Source organism: Diuraphis noxia, unplaced genomic scaffold (genome assembly GCF_037042655.1).
Source record: "Diuraphis noxia isolate RWA-SAM2 unplaced genomic scaffold, SU_Dnox_SAM2 contig0001, whole genome shotgun sequence".
NCBI lineage: Eukaryota > Metazoa > Arthropoda > Insecta > Hemiptera > Aphididae > Diuraphis > Diuraphis noxia.
Window position 1 is genome coordinate 12,380,636 of NW_028301711.1, and position 10,732 is coordinate 12,391,367.

At 25.6% G+C, this 10,732-nt stretch overlaps 1 protein-coding gene and 1 pseudogene across 1 annotated transcript; both read left to right on the top strand.

Annotated features, from left to right (window-relative positions):
- Positions 1-4,221: 4,221 nt before the first annotated feature.
- LOC149059703 (uncharacterized) lies at positions 4,222-6,936 on the top strand (annotated as a pseudogene).
- Positions 6,937-7,326: 390 nt separating this feature from the next.
- On the top strand, positions 7,327-10,287 carry LOC149059704 (uncharacterized). Its single transcript, XM_089225655.1, has 9 exons — positions 7,327-7,336; positions 7,525-7,782; positions 7,876-7,947; positions 8,213-8,305; positions 8,545-8,691; positions 8,816-9,030; positions 9,119-9,281; positions 9,358-9,457; positions 10,197-10,287. The coding sequence occupies exons 1-9, from the start codon at positions 7,327-7,329 to the stop codon at positions 10,285-10,287; spliced, it is 1,149 nt and encodes a 382-aa protein (XP_089081781.1).
- Positions 10,288-10,732: the final 445 nt, after the last annotated feature.

The window sequence follows — 10,732 nt, forward strand, 5'->3', positions numbered from 1 at the left end:
CACAATAAAAAATAATATTCATACCTAATTAAATAATTTTCTTAGTTAAATATCTAAAAATTTTTATTTTATATTATAACAATAAAAACTTATTGATCATCTGCATCTCTATTAAGCCATAAAACTAATTTGTACGTACCAGTATGATTTCGTTGACTGCATGCAAGGAAACTGTTAATTTTTTTGATTGTTTTTAAAATGTAATTTTTCTGTTCTAGTTTTCGTTTCCTTTAAGCAGCTCCATTTTGAGTTTTTGGTGGCATGGTTAAAGAAAATTAAGTAATAAATAATAATATATTAATATGTCGTACACAGAATGATCTAAGATCATAGAACGTAAGAACGATACACAAGATGGTCGATTATTGATTTGATTAACTTGATAACAAAATTGGGTTTTATTGTTCTTTGATATTGTGTAACTCAACTACCACAAATTATGTGTTATTGATTTATTTTGATAACACCTTGGAGGACAAACAGTATATTGCCAATATGACATACTGATACTGACATAGTTAATATATGTGTAGTTGTATGCATAATATATTAGGTACAGTGTGAACTAGTATTATTTTCTATTTCATAGGCTATTTTGGTCATAAGTAATTATATTACTATACTTACTATATTATTATACTACATTCCAAATAAGTTTGGAAGAACTGTGCAGCCTCTGATGATAGGACTGCTGTGATTGACTAGTAGTTAACAACCGCTAACCAGAGTGCAAACTCCGAATGTTCTATTGTCAGAATATTGAATTTTTAATACTTGTTAAGTATTTCTTTACAATTTAATTAATATTTTCAAGCTGTCTGTACTATTAAAACTGGATACTGGTTCAACAAAATTTTAACACCTACAAATTAAAAGTTTGTTAAAAATATTTCAATGCACCATATATTTTCTCTCAGACCTAAGATAAACATAACAACCAAATTTGCGCACAGTAGATCCAATTTTGATATGTTATCTTTAATATTAGAATTAATATAGAATCAAAATTGAAAGAAAAAATATTTTACAAGTAAATATTTATTTATATTTTATTTTTAAATGAAGTTATGGGTATTTAAAATGTTTAACATACATTTTACATTGTTATTTATTTATTTGTTTATCATGACTAAACAGGCTGAGCACTTTAGACACTAATATCAATCCACGCACACATTTAAATATACCATAATAAAACTGTATAACATAATATCAGACAATATAATAATATGACCATACAAATAACTCATTTTTAAATTAAAATATCAATAAGATTCTCTAAGGTTACAGGTATAGACAACCAAAAACACATTTAATTGACTTGGACTGCATTTGAAAATTGACTATGACAATGTTATCCAAATACAATATTCACCAACCAACAAATGTTTGATAACTGTACATTTGTAAATGTACCTGTCATATTTTTATATAGGTACTTATTTTTAGATTCTGAGCGGAGCGATGAATGTATTGATTTTACTATGATGTGTGTTGTTTTTTTTTTTTAATTTTAAGTCGAAAAACAGCAATTTAAATTTGGGGATTAAAAATACCGTGAACTAAACGTCCTATGGTTAGCTAAATAAGTGTATATAACAGTGCCGGATAAACCGCCGGTGCAAGCGGTGCATTGCACCGGGGCCCCGACTCTTTGAAATATTTGAGGGCCCCCGATATTATGAATAAATATTATAAAATATTATAAAATAAAAAAAGAATGGTACTTAACAAAATGTATATTTTGTTTTTTTCAAATGGGTGTATTGGATTTTATTTTGAAAGTATATTTAATTTGTTCCCATTTCCCATAGGTAGTTAATGAATTACAATTGTGAACTTTTGATCGATTGTTTTGTATTTATTATTACATTATCGTGTATGCTGGTACATCAACTGACACGATAACGTAAATGTCTACGTCGCGTCGCGTCGTCGCGCGTCGTGTTGCATTCGGCGAAGCGCGACTGAATCCAAAAATAGACGTATTGGACATTTTCTAATATAGTGTAGTAGATTAGTACGATAACGAAAAATAAACATATTATTTTCATAGACGCACATAAAACCAAAGAACAAACAAGAAACGACACTCTGCCGTGTGATAACATAGTGGAGGCTTGGCCTTGAAGTTATGATCGAATTACTGGAGGCTCTGCCTTGAAGTTGGTACCGGTTTTTGTTTACAATAAACCAAATGTATAGTAGTATTTTATATTACAACTATTTGTTTACATAATATTTGAATTTTGCGCGTCGCTTTTGAATCTCACTCATATTTTTTTTACTCACCCATGTGATAATTTTCCAAAAGAATTTTTAGTAAACCTTTTTATAAGGTTTAAAATTTATAGCACACTGACACATGCAAATAAATTTCATCACAGTACCAGATCAAATAAAGGCCGTAGAAAAATTCAAATTTTGTCAAACTTGTAATTATACCCCAAGTAGCAAATACATGTTTTAAAAATGTATTTAAAACATTACAACATTGCTGTTGTAACAAGATGCAAAAACAATGTTTTTAAAGTATTTTTAAAATATCAGTTTTTAAATATTTTTGTAGTAATATTTTTTTAACAACAATTAAATATTTTTCATTACATATTTTATTAACCATGTTTAATATGTATTTTTTGAAAAATATTTTTTTAATCTACGTTTTAAAAACGTATTTATAAAATATTATTATAATGTTTATTTACATAACAAAAACATGATATTATATTATATAATATATTATATTTATCTATTATCGCATGAGTAATAATTATAAATTTATAAATTATATTAATTGCGATAAATAATTTTTTGTAACAATATAATTAATGTTGCGTTATAATATATAATAACCTATTATTATAATAAGGTATATTTTAAAATATATAAATTATATAATTGGTATACGGTATATTCGCGACTCATCGCTATATAGAATATATAATCATAGTATATCGGATGGCTAATGAGTAATTTATTATGAATGAATGTAAATAAACGCGAGCAATATATTGCGGCGTTTAAAAAACGTCCGTGTGTAATACAAAACCAGAAATGCACGAGAATTGCATTAAGAAAATATTGTTTAATTATAGCTAAAAATCGTAACCGAACATGCGTCTCATTTAGTCATTTATATGTGTGAAGTGAATACACCCATATAAAACTGTATACGTTTAATTTTGAACGATTTATCACGACGTTTTAAAAATGCAGACGCACGCGTCGAATCGCCTATAATAGTGTGTAGTCCCCTATGGATCAGATTTAATGTGAATTATTTTGGTAAAAATAAATTTTCCCAGACGACCCGCGACCCACAGATACATGAGTATAAATTATATTTTATAGTCGCCCAATTAGTTATTGACTTCACTGTCTCATAATAATTTTTGCTGGTGGCTGGTGCTGTTTGATAATTGAATTGAATTTTTCTTCTGGCTATTTGTGATTACTGATTAGTAATTACATTATTACGGTATTTGATTTAATGTTTAGTCTAAAAATACATTTGGTTTTTATATTTTTCCCGCAATGTACAATATAAGACGGAGCTGCTTTTACAACTATATTAGTATAATAGATACTAATATATATATATTATACATATTATATAATGCACATTATCGTTTAATAAAATATATTCTTGGATATTTTCAACTAAAATTATTATCGTGGTTCAGTTATCAGACATATTAGTTATCGTTCCTATATAATCCGTAGTACGCATGCGTTCTGTACCAACAACGCTGGTCGTCGCATCGCCCGTTTTCTACCGTTTATTACTGAAAACGTGTATTGTAAATTTGTAAATTCAAAATTGCAATCGGTAATCACTATTGTTCATCATATTACATACTTTATCGACGCAGATTTTTGAGCCGCCTAATGCGCCTTTGTTGATTGTATATTTATAATATTTATATAAAAATTCATCGACCATCAACGTTAACCAGTGTGACTGTGACTGTTGTGACTTGTAGTGATTCGTGTCGATAACTTGTCTCTTGCGGATATTATTTAATTTTTTGTTTTTGCCATTTAATTTATTTTTTCTACATATAAACACGCCGTGCGTTATTTTTGAGTGCTCATCACTTCGTCGCCACGCTATTATATACCGAACAGGTAAGTACTAAGTACATTGTACATATATGATATACCTCGTGATATACCTATATATACTCCTATTATAGTCCTATATATTATATTATTATTATGTGTATACTTTATAATTTTTACTCCATATAATTATAGAGAGTACTACTCTTTATAATTATTATATATTATCTAAGATTAAAATTTATATATTGTCATAAAAGTTGGTGCATATTAGATTACTTGTTCCATATTTATTTCTATTATATTTAAATATTTTATACAATTTTGGTACATATATATATATATATATATATATATAACCTAACCAATTCTGGTCTCTATATTAGTTTTTAGTTTGGCAAGTAGTCTTCTATTCTATTTCTTTACTATTATTAGCTAACTGTGACTTTTTAGCTAATGTACCTACCTAGTTGCAAATACTGAAATAGGTAGGTACCTAGAAGTTTATTATTTTAATAGTAGGTAGTTATTTTTCAATATTTTCATTTAGTTTCACTTTTTAATAATGACTTGGATCAAAATATACCTGCATATATTTTTTTGCATAGTAGATAGATAAGGTAAAATGTAGATACTATTAGATTTGATGTAAACACATGATTTACCATTTCAATAATTACTAATTAGTAATTATGTAGACCCAAATATATTATTATTCTACATTATTTTAGAAAATGAATAGAAAACGTCATTATTTTCATCAATTATCCGAGAGATCTAAGCGAAGGCACATCAATGTTGATTCAACTTCTCATCATGATTCAGATAATAGTTCTTCGACTGTTCCAGTTTATAAATCATCATCAGATATTGGTCATTCTAATTATATTGATGAATCAACTGATACAGATAATGATAATACAAATAATAATAGTATTTTAACTGAATCTGATGAAACTGAAAATTTTATTTTTAATTCAACTTCAAGTAATGATGATACGTCTGAAGAAAACAATTTACTTAACAATTTGAATGCACCTCTAATTTTGAATACTGACATTTCTAATACTAAAGAATCTCTTACGGATGTACAGAATTTTCTTCGGTCTTGGGCAATTAAACACAATGTAACTGCAACTGCAGTTACTGATCTGTTAACTGGATTGAAAAAAAAATGTTAAATGTTTAAACAATAAACTACCCACCAACGCGAGAACATTATTAAAAACAAATATGTTTTTATTAAAAAAGGTTGTGGAACCTGGAAACTATATTCATTTTGGCTTAGAAAACAATTTGAAAATGTTGATAAATAATTATTCATTTAATGATATTTATGAACTAAATTTATTAGTAAATGTTGATGGTTTACCATTGTTCAAAAGTTCATCTGGTCAAGTGATTCCAATTTTAGTTACAATAATCAATATACCTCATTTAAAAAAAATTGTTTTGCCAGTTGGATTGTATTATGGATTAGAAAAACCAAGTGATATGAATATTTTTTTAGATTCATTTATTTCAGAAATAGTAGAATTATCGCAGCACGGTATAACAAACAGTAATGGTATATTATTTTCTATAAAAATTGTTGGTTTTGTTTGTGATGCACCAGCTAAAAAAGATTTACTAGGTATAAAAGGGCACGGAGGATATTTTTCATGTACCAAATGCACTGTTCGTGGTTCTACAGTCAGCCGTAAAAGGGTATTTACAGAATTAAATTGTACAGCCAGAACACATGAAAATTTTATTAACTGGGCTGATTCTAATTATCGTCTTCGCGATACTGCTTTAGTTAGAATTCCTAAGATTCATTTTGTAAATTCATATATATTAGATCCAATGCATTTAATATATTTGGGAGTTATGCGAACTATGCTAACAACGTGGTACCAGGGGACTCTTCCATATAAATTATCACAGCAGTTAATTAAAAAAATATCAGATTTTATGGAAATCCAAAATCTTCCAGAAGAATTTATAAGAAAACCAAGAGCTTTAAAGTATCTTCTTCGTTGGAAAGCTACTGAATTTCGTTCATTTTTATTATATACTGGACCAATTGCCATAAGAGGAGTTTTAGACAGAGACAAATATAATAATTTCATGACATTAAATGTAGCAATTTCCATTTTACTTAACCCAAATAGTTGTGGTGATTTAGATTTGCGAAACTATGCTAGGCAATTACTAATGCATTTTGTTCAATCATTTATTATTATATATGATGAAAGTTTTATTACACATAACTTTCATGGATTGATCCATTTGGTTGATGATGCTGATTATTTTTCATCGAAAATAAATGAATTTACATTGGATAAGATCTCAGCATTTCCATTTGAGAATTACTTACAAAAAATTAAGTCGATGGTTAGAGGTAGAAATAAGCCCCTAGAGCAAATTGGAAACCGAATGGCAGAACTGTTTTGTGATATTAGTTCGTCATTTCCATCCTTGAGAACTCTGAATCAACAGTTTCCTTTATTATCTCATATTCATTATAATAATGGTGCATTACCTCTTAAATGTGTGGGTCTCCAGTACAAGGAAATACATTTTCCTAATTTTAGCTTAAAAATTGAATCCCCAAATAACTGCTGTGGTCTAGAATGTGGAGACATAGTCATGGTAGAAAATATATGTCATTCTATTGATTTAAACTGTACTGTAATTATTGGTAGAAAATTTTTAATCAAACGAAACTTTTTTGAAATTCCTTGTAGTAGCTCATTAATAGGTGTTTATGAAGTTGAAAAATTATCAGAGCCTGAATTGTGGCCCATTTCATTTATTTGTAAAAAATATGTGTATTTCAAGCATAAACATAATATTTATGTTGTTTTCCCCCTATTGCATACAGCATAATAATACAACAAGCTAATTTTTAATTTTATTAATTTCCAAACAAATTATAATTTTGTACATTATTGTATATAAATCATTATTAGCATCATATTCAACTATATAAATACACCTGTCAATATGGTATAACATTATTTATAATTTTTTCCTATATTTTATCCATTATTTTCCTTCTATCTTAATTATATATCACAATTTATATGAAGAATTTTAATTATTTATGCAGGTGCTTATTAATTTATTTTAATGATTATTAAAACAGCATACCATGATTTATGTTAGATATAATTGATTAAGTTTTTTATTTTAGAATGTGGACACTCATACATTTATATGAACCTCCAGATGCAAAAACCCCGGATTTAATTCCAAATGCATGGATAATCGATAATGATGCATGTTGGTACCCTATGTCATTTCGATTATCTAAAATAAAATCACTTGCTAGAGAAAAAGCAAAACCAAATACAAATGATTGGGAAAAATTTAAAATTTAAATAGTTGAGAGCAACATAGGTATCTAATTTACTATATTTATTTATTGTAAATTTATTACATTATTGTTTAAACTTATTATTTATTAATTTGCAGATAATTATGATTATGGTATAAAACTTATGTATAAATTGTTGAAAAACAAAAGCAAAAAAAATTTACACTCTGATGCTGAATTGAAAGGACGTGGAATGAGAAAAAAATTAAAATATGAAGATCATAATACTAAAAATTTATTTTCTAATTTAACATCTGACTCTGATAATTCTGATGAAGCTTTCCATATCAGTATCAAACAGAAGTCATCATCAACAACCCAGTTAGACTATCCGAATTTTCCAAAAGAAAAAAAAGGTATTAATATGATTACAGTAGTTCAGTAGTGAGTTATTATTATTATTTCTAGGTATAGTTTATGTTTAAATGATACATTTTTGTTTTTCTTAGAAAATCATAATTTTGATGAATGCACTGTACTAAAAGAAAAAACAAGCACTCCCCGCCAAAGCAATAAGTTAGGTATGTATAATTAATAGACTTAAATAAAATTATTGTGATCATAAAATTCAGAAATTAAAATAACACAAATGTCAAATTCTATTTTTGTTGATAATGGGAATATATTTTTATAATTCAAATGAACTTGCTTAAGAAAAATGAGATAATTATGTAAAATGAAATACCTACAGCTGATATTCTAATTACTTATTTAATAAAATGTTGTGTAATGTAATTGTTTAATACATTTTAAATTAATAATAAATGTAACTTTCTTAATCAACAGGATTATCTGCAATAAATACAAGTACACCATTAGATAATCATCAATTAATTGATGCTGATTTTGAGACTCCTCATATTGCATTACATAATAACTGTAAGAATATTATATAACGTTATATTAGTAAATAAATTATGGCAGTATTTTATTATAATAAAATGAACATTTTTTATAAGTGAATTATTTATTGTAATTCAAGCATTACATAGAATAATTTACTTATCTTAATATATTTTTAAAGGTTTTACATTTTTTTGAAACTAAGTTAGATTTTGGACTAGTTGTTTATGACTATTTCTAATATTATTTATAATTATTGTTTAATTTAATTTTAGATGACTCAGCTCTAAGTAATGTAAACTGCAAATTAAATAAGAAAAATAATCATCATTGTTTGTTTGAATCTCAAAATAACAATACAAACAAAGATGAAAACTATCAACTATTAGTATCGTTGGGACATCAACTTTGTCGTCTATCTGGTAATAAAAAAAAAAATTATTATTATTTAAACTACATAAATTTGTATGTTTATTAACACTAAATGACAATGTATTATAATGTTAGATATGAAAATATATTAATTAAATATTTTAACAATTACAGCTGACTTTATGAAGTTCAAATCAAACATGAATTACTTAAAACTGGAATTAACTTCATTCATTGAAAATAAAGAGGCTTCAACACTTCAAAATAATACATTCAATCAGGAAAAAACTGATGATGTTGTATCAACATTCCCAATTAATGACGAGGAAAAGCTTTTGACTCTCGAATCAAAGCTCGCATCTTATGACCTTGGATATAATGATAAATTGGTACCTACCTATCTATAACTTATTTTATAAGCATTAAATTATTGTGTTAAATAATGTTTGTTTTTTTTTATACATGTATGAATAACAGTTGTCAGCATTTATGTTTGCTTCTGAAGGGAAATCAATTTCCAAAGTAACCAATAGTTTATTGAAAACAATATTTACTGATAAATTTGCATCTGCCTATAGCTGGAAAGGTCAAAAAGAAAAAAAGAAATTAGAAAATTATAAAATTTTCAAAGTTATTATAAGTAAGTCATATTATTTTTTTTTTATTATTATAACATATTATTGAGGTAAACATAATTTGTGTAAATATTGTTTTAGTCTGTGTTGGTAAAAAATTTCCTAATTCAGAAAACTACAAGATGGATGTCATTGCAAGTGTAATGAATTGGTTTGCCCAAGCACCTACTAGAATTCTTAGGTATGTTTATTATACATATAATAATATATAGTAGTTTTTTGCACTATACACTAAACATTAAATATTTATGATACAACGTCAATAATTTATATTGATTTTTGAAATTTGTTTTCTTGTATTATAATGGAAGATATATAAGTTTTATAGGTTCTGTTATGTTATAAATACTGAGAATGTATCAGTTTTAACTAAATTACCTAGTTTCTTATAATCTTTTTAATTTTTGTTGGGTGTTATAGCTTAAACATTGGTATTTATTATTAATTCATTTAAATGATAATAAAATAAATAAGTGATATTATTTATTCTTTCAATATGATAAATTTATTAGTTATAACTTATAAACATAATAATATGGTATTGAGTATATTTTATATTTCTTAATCACATCATTATAAGAACTGGTTTCTGTGTTGAGAATTATAGCCATTAATTTTGAAACTACATAATACTTACATACTTATCAGTATATAGTACCAATAAGTGATAATTTTTGAAAAATTATTAAATTTGAATTTTCACAAGTAGCATATATTATATTTTGAATTTATTTTATATATAGACTGGGCCCAAGGACACAAATAATTTATGTGTACATATTTATAGACATAGTATAAATAAATAACTATCATCTTTATACATCAATATCTAAATAATACATTTTAATCCAAATATAAAATTGTATTATAATTATAGTAATATATTTATGCTGAATTTATTTTTGTTTTGTTTAATATAGAGACGAAAAAAGAAACATAAAATCTACTGAAAATATGCCAGCCGCAGGACTACTACAATCATCATCATTTGATGAAGATGATACTATATAATTCATTATTCATATAATATTATAATATACTATTAATTATCATTATATATTTAGTATTATAATATTATAATATTTTATAGCCTGGGCTATATCAAATATATTATGAATGTTATTTTAAAAATAATAACAGTTGTTGATTTTGTTTATTTTCCTGAATAAAAAAAAATATTGCAAAATAAATAATTATATATTTTATGTAATTTTTATGATTTAGCATGTGGATGTCAATTTTATTGTTTCCGTCAAAGCTATTTTTACCTATATTATTGAGATGGAGTTTAAGAACCTTTAGTCTGTCTATATATAGTTTATATATAGATCTGATAATTTATACACATCATCTTATATTATAGATGATATTTTGGTGTTTTATAAAAAAAAAAAAACATTTTAAAAATACCTTAAAAACAATAAAAAAAAGATATTTTAAGTATATGAAATAAATT

What these genes read in the sequence shown, in the direction of transcription:
- LOC149059704 (XM_089225655.1), top strand. An exon ending in CCGCCAAAGCAATAAGTTAG is followed by an intron (nt 7,948 to 8,212) that starts GTATGTATAATT and finishes CTTAATCAACAG; the next exon opens with GATTATCTGCAATAAATACA. An exon ending in TTGGATATAATGATAAATTG is followed by an intron (nt 9,031 to 9,118) that starts GTACCTACCTAT and finishes TATGAATAACAG; the next exon opens with TTGTCAGCATTTATGTTTGC.